General features: G+C 45.0%; 1 protein-coding gene across 3 annotated transcripts in view; it reads right to left on the bottom strand.

The window, feature by feature from the left end:
• Positions 1–19925, bottom strand: part of ATP7A (ATPase copper transporting alpha) — a 49387-nt gene that overhangs the window by 13710 nt on the left and 15752 nt on the right. For all 3 annotated transcript variants that reach the window (XR_009156688.1, XM_058196684.1, XM_058196685.1), the window contains exons 3-17: positions 17953–18442; positions 15998–16741; positions 14475–14699; positions 13930–14093; positions 12486–12647; positions 11150–11226; positions 10770–10995; positions 8898–9131; positions 8068–8159; positions 7569–7696; positions 7333–7487; positions 6872–7006; positions 5553–5747; positions 5211–5393; positions 2154–2358 (exon numbers count right to left, since the gene is read on the bottom strand). Coding sequence is in view for 2 of the 3 variants with exons in the window: in XM_058196684.1 (XP_058052667.1) it covers positions 2154–2358; positions 5211–5393; positions 5553–5747; positions 6872–7006; positions 7333–7487; positions 7569–7696; positions 8068–8159; positions 8898–9131; positions 10770–10995; positions 11150–11226; positions 12486–12647; positions 13930–14093; positions 14475–14699; positions 15998–16741; positions 17953–18442 (3415 nt within the window). In the remaining variant the exon portion in view is untranslated. The remainder of the gene's footprint in view (positions 1–2153; positions 2359–5210; positions 5394–5552; positions 5748–6871; positions 7007–7332; positions 7488–7568; positions 7697–8067; positions 8160–8897; positions 9132–10769; positions 10996–11149; positions 11227–12485; positions 12648–13929; positions 14094–14474; positions 14700–15997; positions 16742–17952; positions 18443–19925) is intronic.

The following is a 19925-nucleotide window of genomic DNA, read 5'->3' on the forward strand; positions in this document are numbered from 1 at the left end:
ACTATTGCTTAACACAGTGTAAGCCGCCCTGAGTCTTCGGAGAAGGGCGGGATATAAATGCAAATAAAAAAATAAATAAAAAAAACCATCTATATGAAGCCGCTGGGTGAGATCATCCGTGGTTTTGGGGTGCGTTGCCACCTGTACGCTGATGACACCCAGCTGTACATTTCCACCCCAGACCACCCCAATGAGGCCGTTGAAGTGATGTCCCGGTGTCTGGAAGCCGTACGGGTCTGGATGGGGAGAAACAGGCTTCGGCTCAATCCCTCCAAGACCGAGCGGCTGTGGATGCCGGCTTCCCGGTACAGCCAGCTCACTCCATTGCTGACTGTTGGGGGCGAGTCGTTGGCCCCCATGGAGAGGGTTCGCAATTTAGGCGTCCCCCTGGATGCACGGCTGTCTCTAGAAGATCATTTAACGGCCGTCGTCAGGGGGGCTTTTTATCAGGTCCGCCTGATCCGCTAGTTGCGTCCCTTTCTAGACCGGGTTTCCCTTTGCACAGTCACTCATGCCCTCGTTACCTCCCGCCTGGACTACTGCAATGCTCTCTACATGGGGCTCCCCTTGAAGAGCACCCGGAAGCTCCAACTGGTCCAGAATGCAGCTGCGCGGGTGATAGAGGGAGAACCTTGTGGCTCCCATGTGACACCTCTCCTGCGCGGTCTGCACTGGCTTCCGGTGGTCTTTTGGGTGCAATTCAAGGTGCTGGTTACCACCTTTAAAGTGCTCCATGGCTTAGGACCGGGCTATTTACGGGACCGCCTACTGCCACCAACAGCCTCCCATCGACCTGTGTGCTCCCACAGGGAGGGCCTCCTCGGGGTACTGTCAGTTAAACAATGTCGACTGGCGGCCCCCAGGGGAAGGGCCTTCTCTGTGGGGGCTCCTGCCCTCTGGAATGAGTTGCCCCCGGGGCTTCGCCAACTCCCCGACCTCCGGACCTTCCGTCGCGAGCTGAAGACTCTTTTATTTCATCGAGCAGGGCTAGTCTAAAAGTGTAGTTTTAATGGGGTTTTTAGTTTATTGTTATCGTTAGTTTTTAGTATTTTGGCCATAAATTATATTAATTTTATAGTGTTTTAAACTTGTATTATATTGTGTTTTTTAAATTGACTGTTAACCGCCCCGAGTCCTTCGGGAGAAGGGCGGTATATAAATTCGATTATAAATAAATAAATATGTTTCCCTGTATTTGAACTTCTCTGTCTTCCAGAAAAAGCAGCTCTCCCTTCTTCCATCTGCAGAATGAAAGGAAAGCTCCTGGAAGCTATGGAACATCCTATTGTGCAAAGTCAATCACATTTGCTTCAACCGTCACAGAATAAACTAGTCTTAGAAAGGTGGTAAGGAAGAAAATAGCCTGGATCATCCTTGGCAATTCAAAAAAAGAGCCCGAGTGGGCCTGGGGATGGTACCTTTCTCCCCTTTGCCACAGGGCTGATCACACCATTCTTTCAGTTCTGCCTAGGAGTAAACTTCTTCTACATGGGAATTGGGAAATGGTGGCTTCTTTGAAGCCCAAAGCAAATGCACCTAGACCAGATCCCATTCTCAGAACATGTGGGTCAGTAATGCCCAGTTGTCCTTTGCTTTCTGGGTCTTCAAATTGGACTGTTAAACACACACACCCCCCAAAAAAAAGGATCCCAGGCTTCATTTACAACCTCTTGTACTCCGATTACATAAAGCAGGATATTTAATGGGCATCATAATGTACTGTGTTTCCCCGAAAAAAAAAAGACCCTGTCTTATATTTTTTGAACCCTGAAATAAGCGCTTGGCATTATTGCCATGCACTCAAAAGCCCAATTGGGCTTATTATCCGGGCATGTCTTCTTTTGGGGGAAACAGGGTAACTTGTGCCAACTGGAAAGCAGAATCTCTGGAGCAATGCAAGTCCTTGCCCACGAGGCAGCTTCCAGTTGGGCCAACAAAGGAACATTTTATTCACATGGTTGTGTTTGGCTGTGAATTAACACAGAATGAATGAGGAAGCATTACCACACGGTTGTCTTACAAAAAACGATAACATGCCAATCCAGAAAACGGCACGTGTTGGTTTTGGGGGCCCCTCCTGTCTCCAGAAGCCAAATCCTTGCCAGGAACACAAGCTCCCATTTACCAGACACACACGTCACAGGTGAACTCACCTGGCATCTGCTCATTGATGATCAAAGCTGGCTGCAGGAGGGGCTCATCCATGATCACTAGAGCAGCGTTCCTGACATTGGTCTCTTCCACAGTTTCACTCTTGCTACGGAGTAAGGCTTCAATATTGGTAACTTTACAGCTAATACCACAGCCGGGCACCACCTGGAAATCAGTGCACGTCCCAAGGGTATCGGCATCCAATTCCTAGAGAAACGAAAGGACCACACAACAAACTCACCTGGGCAAAACCAGGACCATCATCTGAAATGAGTTCCAAATCCAGATTCCAATAGCAATAGCAATAGCAATAGCACTTAGACTTACATACTGCTTCACAGTGCTTTACAGCCTTCCCTAGGCAGTTTACAGAGTCAGCCTCTTGCCCCCCAAAATCTGGGTCCTCATTTTACCCACCTCGGAAGGAGAAAAGGCTGAGTCAACCTTGAGCTGGTGAGGCTCGAACTGCCGGCAGTTGGCAGTCAACAGAATTAGCCTGCAATACTGCATTCTAACCACTGCACCACACAGCTCCAATGTAAGATGTGGGAATAAAATATAGGGGTGCTTGAAGCAATATTAAGTCTTTCCAAATCTGGAGGACGTGAGGAATGAAGACCTCCAAAAGGGACATCTGCAGGCAATTTTGAATTATATGCCCCAAGTATCTGAATACTTTACTAGCAAAGCACAGATCTTGTCCTTTCTGCTGGTGCTTTACTTACATTTGAACCCATCTTTTTTCTAAGGACCAAAGGCAGCACATTGAAATCTCATTTTACTTCCTGCATGCTCTTTCCTCCCCTAAGGAGTGGGTTAGGCCAAGAATGAGACAATGGGAGAATGACTCAAGAACTGCCAGTCCTCACACATCTGAATAGGGTCTGAATTCATTTACCCTGCCTAGATGGAGGACTAGAGGACAGAGTTCCCAATCTGCAATTCCCCTGGACATTGCCATGTTTCTGTGTAATGGTGAAGTATCCACTCTGACTTATCTTAGCAATTATCCGCAATGTACTAGATCTCAGCATCCATCCTTTCAGGAAAACAAAAGTGCTACGCCAGCAAGAGGTGATAGGAACTCTTCCCCAGGGCACGTTGGTGAAGACAATGCCTAACATCATGAAGGATCTGCACCAAATGCAAACTGGTTGGATTGCTAAAGGAGATGGTGGAAGGTTCAGAGAAGGGGTCCCCAACCCTCAGGCCGAATTAGGCTGTGCAAGTGGCTGGCTGGAGCGCGCACAGCTCAACTTGTATGAGTGTGGGCTGGTAGCCACTCGCACACATGCACGCCAGCCCGCTGCTCATGTGGCCCAGTTCTCCTTTCTACCACCACCACCCCATCCAGACCACCAGGCCACCAAGGCTGGGGATCACTGATTTAGAGGCATGTCTAGCCACTATTAGTTTCATCTGTGAGAATGAGGGATTATTCAGAAACTCTGTATTCAAACTAAATGCAGCAAAGAAGAAACAACTACAAGGAAAAATGAAACCCTAAACGAGGACCAATGGCATCATGTCACTCAGAGGACAAAAAAAACAAAAAAAAAACAAAAACACCTCAAGAAGACTGCTGGAGTCAAACAATTTCCTATCCTCCCCTGGAAGAAAAGACACAGACAGCTGCAGTCGGGTCTTCATCGAGTGCTCCGTAATAGGAAGAAAAGTGGCTCAGACGGCCACAAAGAGGAAGAGTCCACCGAGATCCCCAAAGAGAAAAAAGAATGTGGGACTCACTTCTCAGAGGAAAAGAATCAGCCATGTTTTAAACTGGATACTCTATATCAAGGGTGGTCTCCCAGGTGCCAATATGTACCAGAAAGGCTTACTCAATCAATCAAGCCCATTGATTATTATCCCTCTCTCATCTTCCATGTTAGGAAGAATGATACAACGAAGAGCCTGAAATCAGTATCGAAGGGTTATGAAGGATTAGTGTAAACCAAAACAAACATTTGTGCCTGGCCAAGATGGCTTGTCCTTAAGTCCCTCCAGACCAGGTGTTCCTGGTGAGGAGGGTTGGGGAGACCTCCTTCCCAGGGGCCTTGCAGCCCTTCTTTGGCCTTGCCTACGCTCTGCTCTCCTCTCCGTTGGATCCCATGGATTGAGCGGGGGAGGCAGCTGTTCCTCCTCAGAGGGGATCTGCTGCCGCTCAGTACCATTGCCAGTCAGCAGCCGATCCTCCCGTGTCTTTGACCATCCGGTCAACCGCTTCCCCCAATGCCTAAGGGGCCTGGGACAGCATTATCCTCAGCCCCCGGCCTCTCTAGATATGCCAAGGGAGTCGGGCCATCCTGCCGCTCCTTCTCCTCTGAACTGGGCTCCGATGGGGCCATGACACTCATCTCCCTGCAGAGATTAGACTGTTCCCAACTTTGACCCTCTTTTGAAGCCCTGATTTTGACAATGGGCTTGAGGAACCCAGAGTGGGATGGAGACCATCAAGGGCTTTGTTTGATTGACTGATTATTGTCGCCAGATGTTTTTTCGGGGGTGGTGGTTGCTTTTTATTGTTTTTTTTATATTGGGTTTTTATCTTTGTAAGATACCCATGTCACTGAAAGCGAGTTGGGCGGCCATGTGAGATTTCTTATAAATAAATAATAAATTGTTGAAAAGAAACAGATCCAACAAGAGAGAGAAAGGATCTGAAGGCTAAATCATATTACAAATGGTTGAGGCTGATATGTCTAGGGGCAAAGAGAAGGATTAGGTGGGACATGATAACTGTCTTCCAGTACTTGAGGGGCTTCTGACAGAAAAGAAGGGGTGACCAGAGGGCAGGACAAGAAGGAATGGGTGGAAGGTCATTAAAGAGAGATTCAACCTAGAACTAAGGAGGAATTTTCTGACAGTGAGAACAATTGAGGAATAGAATAGTTGACTCCCAGAGTTGTGAACGTTCCATCACTGGAGTTTTCAAAAACAGACTGGACAACCACTTGACCAAGGTGTTATCAGGTCTCCTGCCTTAAGCAAGGGTTGGACAAGAAGACCTCTGAGTTCCCTTCCAGCCCTATGATTCTATGTTCTGCTATCTGCTCTTCTACCTGTTTGCAGTATTTTGTGATTGCTGCTCCCAAAGGGTGCTCACTGTGGCTCTCCGCTGTTCCCACCAGTGCCAAGACTTTCTTGCGTGGTATCCGGTTACTCTCCACTAGCATCTTCATCTGCATCACCACTGGAGTTCCATGGGTGATGGTTCCTGTTTTATCAAACATCACAACTTTAACCTGCAAAACACCCATATAGCCACAGAACTTTATTACAACTCTATTGTAAACAACAGCAAATAGTTTGGGGGGAGGATTCATAACTTTCTCGGACAAAGGTAAGATGTGAGATCTTTTCGCCTCTGCCACTAAAGCAAAAAGGACATTCCATTTTCTCACCTTGTGTGCCATCTCCAGTGGTTCTCCGCCTTTGATCAAGATGCCGTTTTGTGCTCCCACGCCAGTTCCCACCATCACAGCCGTTGGAGTTGCTAATCCCAAGGAACAAGGGCAGGCAATACACAGCACGGTGATGGAGGCTTGAAAAGCAAAGCGGATCACGACCTCTGCTTTGGAAATGCTCTTATTATAACCCTGTTGGCACACAAAGAGACAACTGGATGGGCACTTATTTTAAAGAAAGTCACAGTTTGATGAGGTCACGTGATGCCCTAAATGTGGTTTCTTTGGCTTCAAATTAATATAAGATGGGAACTCATTAGTTGTGGCATATAAAATAGGGTATTAACCCAGCCAACTGTAATTTATTCAACTGACCACAGATTTGTGTGATGTGTGAATCTAGTCATCTTGATTTTATATATCATCTGTGTATGTGTGAAAGAATTCAGTTCTTGTCATGGGAAGGGAGTAGAAGGTTATGAAACAGTAAAGGGAGAAGTAACAGCAACACAGAAAGAGGAAACTGTGGGAAACAAACTCAAAGTAACTCTGCCTTGATTTTGTCCAGTAGAAGATGTGGCAGAGGAAAATTCTGATAGACTTTCAGGACTCTGCTACCTCCCCTACAGCAAAGGCCTCTGAGGACCAATGTGGCCACTAAACTATCAGGCTAGAGTCAGACACCAAATGTCAGCAAAGAGAAACGTTCAAGGAATGCATTTCAACCTCCTGCTGTAACTCCCAAAGGCTGCATAAAGGAGGGTACAATAGTAAGCGTATCACTAACCACCATGAATACAACGAAACATTGTGATCCTGCATTAAAAAATATTGCGGAAAGTGTGAACTTGCATTGCCTCTGTATACAATGTATTCTTCATTAAGCAGGTGATCAACTGATGGTCAAAATGGCCCTTTCCCGCTCTGAGACCTATAAAATAAGAGTTCCTTTCTGCAAGCACAGAGTTCTTCTTGACTCTTTTTAAGTGTGGTGTCTTACAGCCACATCTTCAGGGATCTTTACTAGCAATTATTAGCATTTAGAAGATAATCATAAATCACATTTAAATATTGGGCAAAAATCAGCAAAAATGTAAATGTAAGTAATGCAGGCAAAGCAACACTTTAAAAACACCACTCTATGAAGCAATGCATCTGAATCGTATTTCCTTTTCTTTTTGCTATTTAAATTCAGATTAATCTATCATACACAATATGGAGAATATGAACAATAGTGAAGAAAGGAAACCTTTGGTTAATTAGATTTTGCAGGTCATTGCTTTACAAAAATTAAAAACAAAAGGGAAGAGACTTACAAGAAAATAGGTTTCTACCACTTGAAAATTGACAAAGCCAATCACAATCCAAACAAGAAGCGTAATCACAGAAACACCAACAATGAAAGGAACAAAATAGCCACTCAGTTTGTCAGCAAACTGCTGAATTGGTGCCTAAAGCAGGGAAAGAGAGAAAAAGAAGCAACATTAATTCTAGAAGTCTTTTTTGAGGCTGAGCTGGTTTGGATTTTAGCCCGCAGATTTGTAATAAATAACATACATGATTTTTAGTAAGAAAAGGTATTTAACTCATACTTTGCTGATGCTATAATTATTGCCAGGGCCAAAAAACAAGGAGGCACGGAATTTTGCTGAAATTACACTGCATAGACCAGTTTGGCATATTACATAACCATATACTGCAGATAACTTTATGCCACCTATTTGCTGTCTAGAATCACGGCCATCAGACAGGAGAGAAACCTGAAACGTCTAAATACCTTTGATGTCTGAGCTTCTTCTACAAGCTTTACGATCTGGCAGAGAGTAGTGTCAGACCCAACATGGGTTGCCGAGATCAACAGGGATCCATTCTGATTAATCGAACCTGCTATGACTGAAGTTCCAGGTTTTTTCATCACGGGCATCGCTTCACCTATATAGATCAGAAACAAAACAAAATAGAGGCCACTCTGTGACAATTTCCCTCTCCCCATGAAAACCCATTCCGGCTTGCCTGTGATAAGTGATTCGTCTACCATCGAGTGTCCTTCAATCACTCGGCCATCCACGGGAAACTTGCCGCCTGGGACCACCTTCACGATGTCACCCCGCTGAACTAGTTCAACATCCACTTGCTCTTCGCTGCAGAGAAGTCAGAACAGTTAAGATTCAGCGGTGGAAGCTAGGAAGCAGTTCAGATTGTTAAATCCTGCACAAAAGAACGCCCTTTTCTTTTAAATTCCTGTCCAAAGTCTTCTTCATCTGCAGGTGGCTGGAGTAATGTAAAGAAATCCCCAGCTGAAATTATATTTTGGGGACTTTATATGCAAATTCAAGTCAGGCTGCTTCTCTTCTCTCATTTACAAACATTTATAATTGACACTGAACTGCATAGGCAGAATGTTACCCGCAGAGGTGCAACACTGAAGTAAAGACCACAAGGAAATTACAGGGGACGAAGCACTGCAGCAGATAAATATTTCATTAAAAAGCCACCACAGAACTGGAAATACCTCATGAGGATATTATCTGGACCTAAAGTAACAATAGTTGCTTCTGTTGCTTGTAGTGAAATTAGCTTCGCAAGGGCCTCCGATGTTTTGCCCTAAAGAAGATTAAAAAGTGTTTTAGGTTCAAAGCACCATAGATATGCATTGCAAACATCAAAATCATAGGTTAAGCAAGAAGTTTTTAACCACGAGAGTTTCCTCACAAGCTAGCAAGGAAAGAGAAAATCTAAGTTCCAAGGAAAGCAAAATCTTTCCTTTCATCGGCATTTGTTTTCAGGAGCGTGACATTTGTTTGAAATACATTTGCTTATGAATGGTTTGTAACGCCAGCCACTAGTAGATTTTAAAAAAAAGCTTTCATTAAGCTGCAGGCCTCCAGGTTGAGCAACTTTGAGGGCTAAAGTTCCTCAAAGGTGGCACCCAGGGGGAGAGAGAGGCCTGATCCTTCACCTCCCTGCTGCTCCCGTTTTCCTTCCCTTCCTGCTTGATGGAAGCCCAATTGCACACAAATGCCACTGAGCTCCCTTCCAGGCCTTCTTCAAGGCAGAAAGGGTGCAGGAGGGAGGGAGGCAGCCAGCTTTGTGAGGTTTACGAGAGAGAGAGAGAGAGAGAGAGAGAGAGAGAGAGAGAGAGAGAGAGAGAGAGAGAGAGGGAGGGAGGGGGAGAGAGAGAGAGTGTAGTACTATATTATTGTTACATATATTCTCTTCAATTGAAACACATGTTTTTAATAACACCCAAATTTTAATAATACCCAAAGCACAGGTAAGACCTGAACATGGCAGCTAATTCGAAAGCATTGTTTCCCAGAGGAAGAGTTCTTTTGCCCTGACCTTAGCCACGTGCTCCAACCAGCGGCCCAATGCAATGAACACAAAGAGCATTGGAGGTGTGTCAAAGAAAGTTACAGGATTGGCCACTGCCTGCTCGGCCATTGCAACCAGAAGAACGACAAAGGAGTAGACAAAGGCGATGGTCGTGGCCAGAACAATCAGCACGTCCATATTAGCTGTTTTATGCTTCAGGGCTTTGTAGGCTTGAATGTAGAAGTGCCAGCCTCCAAAGAACTGTAAGAAGAGCAAATGTCAGTAGCGCATTTACATGAAACACAGAAAACAGGGAGCAAAATGCTCGGTCATTGTTAAATTTCGGGAGAAAATGCCCAGGTGCTTCCCTCTTGGCATGGGCATCTCAAGAAGACACTTCCCATCTACCTTGGACTTAGCAGGCAGGCAGCAGGTTCCCCAGAGCTATACAACAGAGCAACTAGGGAGTTCTAGAGGAACCTCTTTATTTATTTTATTTATTTTTTTATTTATCAAACTTCTATACCGCCCTTCTCCCGAAGGACTCAGGGCGGTGTACAGCCTTCATTTAAAACAATTAATATACATATTAAAATAATTAAAAAACTTATTCAATAAAAAGCCAAATTAAAACCGTCGATTAACCATAAAAATACCCAATAAAATTACCATTAAAAGTTTAAAATTTAAATTTAAAATTTAAAAATCAGGCCAGTCCCGCTTGTATAAATAAATAAGTTTTCAGTTCCCGGCGGAAGGTCCGAAGGTCAGGCAATTGGCGTAAACCGGGGGGAAGTTCGTTCCAGAGAGTAGGTGCTCCCACAGAGAAGGACCTTCCCCTGGGGGCCGCCAGCCGACACTGCTTGGCGGACAGCACCCTGAGAAGACCCTCTCTGTGAGAGCGTACGGGTCGGTGGGAGGCATGTGGAAACAGCAGGCGGTCCCGTAAGTACCGGGCCCTAAGCCATGGGCGCTTTGAAGGTGGTAACCAAAACCTTGAAGCGCACCCGGAAGACCACAGGTAGCCAGTGCAGACTGCGCAGGAGTGGTGTTACCCGGGAGCAACGCGGTGCTCCCTCAATCACCCGCGCAGCTGCATTCTGGACTAACTGCAGTCTCCGAGTACACTTCAGGGGTAGCCCCATGTAGAGAGCATTGCAATAATCCAGTCGAGAAGTGACGAGAGCGTGCGTGACCGTGCATAAGGCACCCCGGTCAAGAAAGGGGCGCAACTGGCGGACCAGGCGGACCTGGTAAAAAGCTCTCCTGGAGACGGCCGTCAAGTGATCTTCAAACGACAGCCGTTCATCCAGGAGAACGCCTCTTCTTGTGCGGCTGCTCTGCCTCACTGGCCACCTGTATTTTCCATCTTCTCCTTGCTTCTTCCATCCTTTCCTTTACCTCTCCCCAACAAATGTTTGGTTTCGGAAGAAAATGCATTTTGTTTAGTGGTACTAGAGGTTTTTCACCAGGAAACAAAATCTCCCACTGTATGTCAAGGGAAAATGATACTGAAAATAACAAAAATTTAGACAGAGATGCTCAAAATGTCAAGATAAAAACATTACTCTTGACTTCTTTTCCAAAAGAATAGTTTCATTTAACAAATGAAATTCACCTCTAGTTAGTCTTTTGGTGAAGTGGTGAAGGAATAGAGTCAAATATTAACTTTAAAGGACGATGCCTATTGGACACTTGGCACTTTCTGATGACAACCCACACAATCACATGCTCTACCTAAGCACTAAAGAGCTGCTCTGAATTTTACTCTCCCAAAGAGACTCAGTCAGTGTTTCAAGATTAAGGACCGCGATTAATCCTTAACCCTAACCCTAAAAGGATTTGGGACATGATATTGATGCCCTGCCATCTGAAGGACTGCCATCTCTTTCTACTTGCCTGAACAGGAACACACAATAAAAAGGAGAGCAAATTCATAACCGACAGCCCGGGAAGAATCTGCTGCTCCAGAAACATTGATGGGTGGTGAGCTTCTATTTCTTCTTGAGTCAGGTTAGAAGCCTTGTACATGGCTGACATGTGACTGTCCATCACCATCATGTAAATCATGAGCCCCATTACAGGGATGCAGAAAATGAGGCTTACAAGGAAGGACTGTTTCCACCTAAATAATAAGCGGACAAGATAATATTGAATAAGCAATCATAACTTAAGAAGTTAGGTACAACTTCAAAGACAGTATATAATTTGGGGGGGAGGGGAACCCATGTTCCAGGAAACATGTGTAAAGCTACAAATAAACACAAAAAAGGACTTACTGTCTTATTTCCTGCTTGTGGTCTAAGTGGCTAGCAGATCGGTCTTTCTTTACCAATGTAGCATTGAATCCTAGATTCTGGAAAGAGATATCCTGTGAATATGTCCATTTCCACACAGATCTTAGCTAAAAATCAGTAACATATACTACCAGCAAAGGGAAACTGACTCTTCGTCAGAATTGTTTTACAAGTTTAGACATTTCTGCATAACAACCACCATTGCCCAAAGGCAAGTTGCTTTAGAATGAAGGATATAAATTAACAAGGATAGCGTGGGAAGAAATATCCATCCGGTTCAGTTCCAAGGTGGGAGAAAGACACTAGAAACACGAAGGCGGATTGGAAAGATGGTTTATTGATGAAGCAAAACCACAAGGGTTTGTAGTTCTGGGCAGCTGACCACATGGAGTTATGGGGGGAGGGCGGGTTATATCTTCTTTGAGCTTTGCACTGTGCAAGAAGATGTATTCTATTGGCTGCTGCCAGATTCCTATGGGATCATGTAGGGGTTATGTAGGGGTCATAGCTGGCTCTCTAGGCAAAGAGGAAATACAAATCCTAGGTGGTGTTTGTCTGAGCCCCCAGTTTTGGTTGAAGTAGGGACTGCTCTGAGATGATGCAATGAAGGGGCTTGTGGTCCAATGAAAGGCTGCTGGTGTTGGGCAACTCCTAGTGTGACTTAATGGCTTTTGTCCTCTTTTAGTTCTTGAGTGAGGGCTAATCCTATCCTTCCGCCTTTCTTCGGGCTTTGCTGCAGGGAGTTTCAAAATATTCTGTCTTGAATGGATTTCTGCCTGCAGTATTTGCTTTGCCTCTGAATAGAGCTATCTAGTTTTCAAAAGCTCTTTATTTCTTAAGTGCTGACATCAGCTGTGGGCTATTAATGAAAGTGGGGGTTGCTTTCTGCCTCTAAAAAAACACATTTCTCCATTTCTCCCTTTGGGAAATATTATAATTGCCTTTTAAAAATATTTTTAAATATTTCATTCTTGTAGGAGAGGTGAGAGTGCTAACTTTCTACAATAGAACACTGGCAACAGCTTAGAGCCTAAACAAACAAATAAGAAATAAGAAAATATAAGGGTGGGGTGAGAGAATAAGAACATAAACTAAACTGAGAGAATCTAAGTTTCAGTCTTAAACCTGGCATTTAGTTATATCTACATAATGGGATCAGAAAACGCCAACTTCAAACCAGCCTCCATATTCAGCCTCTTCTTTCACAGAGTTCCCTCTACTTAGTCACAATGACTTTTATGGAAAAAATAATCAAATCAAATCAAATCAAATATAGCAAGCTAACAAAAAAAGAAACTGTACTGGCAAAAAACCTTACCTGTATAATCTGTATAATATCTCGAGGGCCAATGACCTCCAGATCATACTTGACATGGGCTTTGTTGGTTGCAAGAGCCACGGAGCTGTACAAAACCCCTTTGGTTTTCATCAGGGTAGATTCTATTTTATGAACACACGAGGCACAAGTCATCCCTCTTACCTGTGAGGGGAAAAAAGCCTTGTTTCTTAAAGAATAATTCTGCCTGCATGAAAAATAACGAATCAGAGAATAGCAGGATGAAAGGTGATAGAATCCCCTTAAAAAACCTCTAATCCTAGCTCAAGTTTTGTGCTAGCTTATCATTGCTTTTGTTATGCTTCTGTATTTTTCAAATGGGTAAACAGAGCCAGTCGGTTAGCACAGGGGTCAAAGAAGCCCCCCATTCAATTTTGGAGCCGACCGGAAATCCGGTTTCCCCACCATAGAGTCTCCTCCTAGCCGGGCATCCTTTTTCCTCTACCTGTCTTAACCGAAAGCTCTATCAATTGTGGAGCCGACCGGTGACAGGGGGCCGCAGCAGAGGAATGAAAGAGCCACATGCAGCTCCAGAGCCACGGGTTGCTCACCCCTGGTTTAGACACCAAGTTAGGAGACTGTGGGTCCTAGTCCTGCCTTAGCCATGGAAGCCATCTGGGTGACTTGGGCCAGTCCCATTCTCTCAGTCTAATTCACCTCCCAGGGGGGTGGTTGTGGGAACAATAGGAGGAGGAAAGTATGTGGGATATGGTCGCTGCTTTGAATTGTTTGTAAAAATAATAAAGGTGGGAAATAAACAAACAAATCATTCCTTCTATTCCTGCAGAACGGAAACAAGGCACAGATAGATAAATAGATATGATTAAGATTTTTCAGAGTCCATCAGAGTAAAATTCTAGGGGAGCTGGGAAAGTCTGCGGTGTGCTCCATATTTCCACAGCCATCCATTCTGTCAGTTTCCCAGTCTGCATACAGCCCTATCCTGCGAAGTCCACTCTTTGTCTTCCTGACCAACAGGGGAAAAACTGATATGGACACTGAGAAAAAAGCCAACAAATGAAAATATACAGAAGCACCCTTCTGTTTGAGGAAAGGGCGGGGGGAGGGGGGGGAAATCCCACTAAGACAAGAAACTTGGAAACAGAAACAGAAACATTCTCAAACTTTTTGGTACACAGGCAAAAATAGATATGACAGCAAAATGAAATGGTTTTTAGTTCTAATTTTGAGGGGAAGGATCGCTACATTCAAGGACATGTCCACCTAAACATGAGGTGCAAGAAGTGAAGGTGGCATTGGAGGGCTGGTTCTGCCACCGCAATGGGGTCTCAGTAACAGCAGCAGGAGTCCCACGTTTTTCAGAAGCCCTGATATCCTGCAGTTACCCAAGTGCTTCCATCCTTTTCATATGTGATCTAAAAAACTGCCAGATGCATAAGTATTAATAGTGAAACGATCTGCTTACAACTAGTTCCAAGATGCCATCTCCTTCATCATAATCCTCCAGCACCAGAGCACCAAACCCCAGTTCTCTAATCCTCTCGGCTACCGTTGGGGGCTGGATGACGGAAGGGTCGTATCTCACTTCAGCCTTCCCAGCCATCAGGGCAACGAGCACAGAGCATATTCCTAGAAAGAGGGAATCATACTTAGCAATGTTTAGGGGAAAACATAATCAGTATGCTGTATAATCAAGTGTCCTGAATAAACACATCGTACTGCTATTTTCATCAGTATAAAACTGATTTTCTTAGGAGATCTCATGGCCCAGGTCCAGAGGTGTGGTGCTGCTGCTCAGGTGAGATCCACCACCCACAGACCAAATGTTAAAACCTGAATGGGGGGGGAGGGACACTCCCTCTCCTTGAACCACGGGGGCCCCTGCCTCATCCTTGAGCAGGAGCTCAAATCAGAATAGCTCTCTTTCTGCCTTTACCCGAAATCTGGTCAACATCAGTCATAAATTCTGTGACCGCAAATGTTAATCAGCCTTATGGAAGGGTTTCTTACCATCTTCTCTCTTCAGGTTCCTCTCAATGTTTGCCACGCAGGAAGCGCAAGTCATGCCAGTGATCTGAATGTAGCATTTGGATGGTGCCTTCAAACCCGATCTGTTCGGAACTGGCGACAGGTTGGGATGAGCGACTGTTTTGGGCAGCTGGCTTTCTTTTGTTCTAGCCAGCCTCTCCTGGGAAGGCTCAGTGATTAGCACCACGGGCTCTGGGCTTGCTGGCACTGGCAGCAGAAAATTATCATCAGAAAACAATGTTCCAGCTCTTCAACCAACTGCATTTTCATGACTGGAGCAGGTATGCTGATCTTTCTGGATGCTTAATCTCCCTGCCCCACCTGGCTTTAGTTTGTAAGGAATTGTTCTTTTTATTAAAAACTAAAACTAATACAGTAGATAAAGATAAAGGTTTCCTTTGCCCAGTCGTGTCCAGGGAGCCAGCATTGTCCAAAAATATTGCCATGGTCATGTGGCCAGCATGACTATAAGCCAAGGCACTTGGAACGCTGTTACCTTTCCACCAAAGTGGTAGCTATTAATCTACTCGCATTTGCATGCTTTCAAACTGCCAGGTGGGCAGGAGCTGGGGCAAGTAAAGGGAGCTCACTTGTGCAGAGTACAGAGCTCGGGTCTCGAACCTGGGCTGCCAGTTTTCCAGCTGACAACCTCAGTATCTTTGACCACTGAGCCATCGTGCCCCTTGCAATGCAGTAAAGGTAAATGTTTTCCTGTCAGTCGTGTCTGACTCTAGGGCCCGGTGCTCATCTCCATTTCTTGGCTGAGGGAGCCAATGCTGTCCGAAGACAACGTTTCTGTGGTCATGTGGCCAGGATGGCTATACACCAAGGCGCCCAGAATGCTGTTATCTTCCCACCAAAGTGGTATCTATTCATCTACTCTGCCTGACCCTGCACCTTTCCCATCCCGCCTCCCTTAACAGCACCAAGAATGACTTCCCTACAGTGGACTAAGATAATAAATTGGCTGCTCAAAAGGAAAAGAAACAGCCACCCGATGCTCAGGAAGTTGTAATATGTAAGGCTGATCTTTAAATCTGTTTTAAGGAAAATGCAGGTTACATGAATTGGGCGCAGTCAGTGCAACACTATGCTGTAGGATCCACTCTAGCAGTGCAGGATTATTCCTGCAGCGGGATCATTACAAAAGTTGTGAAAAGAATCTGGAATCCCCCACTCCCCACAAAACCAAACAAAAAAAGTAAAAAGCAAAGCACTAATGTATTTACAGTAGGTACCCATCCTTCCTGGAATGATCCTGCCATTGGCTAGATGAGCTCAATGAGATTCGAGGGGAGCAGCCATCACCTCTCCCCTTGCTTGCCCACCAACCCCCACTTCAGTCTATTGCTCGCCCTGAAGCACAACTCATGTGCATGCGCTGCAAACAGCCCCCCCCCCAACCAGTCCCATTAAGGAAACTAGCACATTATCCTGCGTAATACATCCCAGCCAAGAAATCTTTCTCCAAAACAGGCCTGCCTAGAGTCTAAGGAATAACTTACCAGCTATGGATGCGTCAAAGCCCATGTCTTCAATTGAGGTTTTTAAATCGGCTGGAGAGGTCAGTGTTGGGTCATATTCAATAGTCCCATTACGGTCCCGCAACGACACAGAGACTGACTTCACACCAGGTTTTTGTGAAATGAGCCCCTCAATTGACTGCACACATGAGTGGCAAGTCATTCCTTCGATGCGGATGACGGTCACCAGCATCAGGGGGTGAGGCCCGATGCTGTGAGCAGCTGCCGGGAGAGAAGACTTCGATGGAGATCTGGAGTTGTTCAGGTGCTCGGCCTTTTCGTGGGCATCCAAAACACAGACCTTGAAAGTCCCCGGGGAGACGGCTTCAATCGCCCTTCTGAGCGCACTGAGGCTGACGAGGTTGGGGTTGTACTGGACGACGGCCGACTTCTCTGGCAAAGACACCGTGACGCCGATCACCGAAGGAAGTGCCGAGAGGCTGCTCTGAATATTGCACACACACGAATTGCAGTGCATGCCATCCACGCGGAAGGTGATGGTCTTCGCATCCAGCTTGTCTTCTGAACTTTCCTGCGGGGTCCTTTCCGAGCGTTTGGTTTGGCTGCTCTTGAGCCGCTCTATATCAATAGAACCGAGCTGGAGCGGTTTAGGCATTTTCTTTACGGAGGCGCTGAATCCTGCCGCTTCTATTTGCTTCTTTATTTCTTCTGATGTAATGATGTGAGGCTGGTAAGCGACCATGGCTTCCTGATTATCCAGGGAAACTGCAAGATAAATGGAAAAGGGTTGGCATGATTTTCTCTTGGTATTCCGTAAAATGCTTATCCATTTAAAGACTTTCTGTAGGTGAATGGTCTAGTTAACTTGAGCTGGAAATTAGGGGACTCAAAACCTAGCCCAGAGGCTGCTGTTTTCTGGGAGTGGGTGGTTCTGCGTAGAGGCATGAGGTGCCATCTGTTCCTCCCCCCAGCAGCTCTCAGCATGTCACCTCCCACCAACCAGACAGTACTTTTCTGCTCCTCTCTCCCCGTAGCCATCTCCGATATCCTATCCTTGGGCAGAGCTTCTTAACCGTGGCAACTTTAAGGCGGGGATGCAGGGGGGTGGGGATTTCAATTCACAGAATTTCCCAGCCAGAATGGTGGGCTGGGGAATTCTGAAGTCCTCACATCTTAGAGTTGCTAGAGCTGAGAATGAATCTCTTTGGGGCTTTGGGGCTTCCATGCCTGGAAAAAACCACAACAGCTGCTTCATTCTGAACATGGTTGAAAAAGCTTGGCTGCAGTTCAGGCAGGAACAGTCTGAATGCTGATACTTCCAAGCAGTCCAGAAGTATCTGGGAGTGTCCTGAAAGGCCTTTCAAACAGGTAACTTCCAGAGTACGTGACACAGGCCATTTTGGGGTGTTAGACTATTCAGTCATGGAGCGTTTTGCACAGCTTTACCTGGAAAGCCTCCTTCTGTTCAGCTAGAAGAGTCTGGAGGAACTTGCAGACTATCTCACTGCTGTGACAGCAGGCAACAGAAACAAATCACAGGGCAAAGAGGTGGGATTTAGCTTTTGGAGTGGAAGTGCCAGGATCTGGAGCAGTTACCTCATGCCAGGAAGGCTGGATAAGTCTCTGCCTACTTCTTCCAGTTTTGAAAGAACCCCCATCCCCTCTGCTCATGTTAGTCCTGGTGACTCACTAGAATGAGGGGGAAAATTATTTGAAATCTGTATGGTCTCAGCCTACATTCTATTTCTCGGTTCTGTTTAGAGAATACAAAAGGCTGGATGCTACCTTTTAGAAATACTGTAGTTTTCTGAATGGTGGCTTTATGAAGGACCTACAGGTGGATTTCTCCATAAACAGAATTGTCATCCATATTTTGTACCTCTTGGAAGTTAACTTGCCTATTCAGGTTATACTGGAGAATTGATGAAAACGGTCTAAAAGGACAAAAGCTCCCAAAGTGCTCTATTTTTAATTACCTTTAATTCGCTTGACTCCTTGCAATTTGCCAATTTTTCCTTCAATGGTGCTCGTACAGGAATGACAGGTCATCCCCTCTATTTTCATTCTTAACACCACCTCATTTATTTGGTTTAAACTTACATCTTCACATGTTCCTTGATTTTTATCTTGCACTGCATTGTCCAAATTTAATCCCGGTACTATTTGATTAATCTGTTTGCTATTTAGAATAGAAGAGATGAAGGTTACAACTAGGGTTGTTTTGTCAGAAGAGATTTTCACATCCAGAATGCCTTTGATCTTTAGGAGGTCGGTACGAATCTGTTCGCAGGTTAGAGTTGCCTGGGTGGGAATTGTAAGAAAAGTGGTGTCATGTGGAACGAACTGTGGGTTGGTGTCGCCAAGAACAGCATCAAACCCCATGTCTTCAATGGCTTCCTGGAGTGATTCTGGGATTTGCTCTTTGGGGTTGTAAACAATGGTTGCGTTCTTCTCATCCAGAGAAACCTTGCAGAGAAAGAGAAAAGGCTACTGAGCCAAGCAAGATTAAGATGGTCTTAAACCGGCATTAACATGTCAAGGAGCTTTGGCTTATTACTCTGACATCCTGAATGGCAATTTCACTCACTTGATAAGGAAGTGTAAGGCGGTACCTATGAAACCATAAATTAACTCGGATTTATTTGTAAGACAAGACGACTAGCTACAGGGTGAGTGACAATAAAAGCAGCAAAACAATTTCAGAAATCTCTCACACAATAATACAGGATACATTTCTCACATGAACTTTCTACAGCACCTTAAGTATACATTACAATCTATATACAGTACAGCAATGACAGATAAAGATTAGCCTAATCTTCAACTGTCATGCCCAGAAAGTTAAATAGCTGGCTGATATGGAACATGACGTTACAGTTAATGCTACACTGACTTGTGGTGGGCTTTGTATAGGGCTATAGGTTGGGATGAACAGAGCAACCACCCGCTCCTCAATTTTTAAAAGTATTCTGTGGCATATAACTGGTGGGTATTTAACTAGGAAAACGGACTCTGGAAATTTCACACACAAAAAAGGGGTAAAAAGGAAAGCGAACTTTAAGGGAAAGAGTGGCAGAATCTGGGGATGGAGTAAAAGAGAGATACCCAGGAATCGCGACCTAGCCACAAGTGGACTAAGTCCAAACTCCACCCGCCCCCCCGCCCTTGAATTCTGTTGACCCTTATCTACTTCAAAAAGGGGCTAACTTAGTTGAGAATATCCCTGGGCATCAGTTTAATTGGACCTTCACGTGTGGACCTGATTTTTCATACCTGACACAAACTGCCATGTAGTTTAATGTTAGTATGTTAATGGTAAGTTTAATGTTAAGTATGTTCATATTTTAACAAAAAGTTACAAACACACCAAAAATAAAGAACTAAACACTGTCAGGATGGAATGGCAAGTCAGAAATATACTGTACATGCAAAAACGGAAAATGGAAATGATCAACCCACAGGAGAAACTAAAGGAGCTACCCTAAATAGCTTGACTTATTACTCTGGAATCTGGGGCAGCTGCTGAGTGAAGGGTTCCCCTCAGGTGGAAAGCTCAGGATGGGTCCCACGCCAAGTGTCCAAAGGCAAAAGAAACTGGGCCGGGGAGGTAGCTTATCAAAGCCCTGCGTAGCTTCCCTGGCAGGACTCCTCCCAAAACAACCTTATTATTACTCTGCTTTTCTTCCATTAACCCATAGCAAAAGAGACTTTGCCAGTTTGAATGCTAAGCAGAGAACAACACTTCCCAACCTGTAGTCCGGAGACCACAGGTATACCAGGATGGTGCAGCAGGCGGCCTGGATACCAAAATCAAAATGTTTTTCAAAGGACCTCAATCTCTTGACAAATCTCAGAACACATTGGCATTCTCATCCAAACACTTGCATCTTGCGACATTTGGCAATTTCAGAATATTTTAGAAAATTAAATGTTATTTTATTTGCCATAG

The sequence above is a fragment of the Ahaetulla prasina genome, chromosome 11, assembly GCF_028640845.1.
Source record: "Ahaetulla prasina isolate Xishuangbanna chromosome 11, ASM2864084v1, whole genome shotgun sequence".
NCBI lineage: Eukaryota > Metazoa > Chordata > Lepidosauria > Squamata > Colubridae > Ahaetulla > Ahaetulla prasina.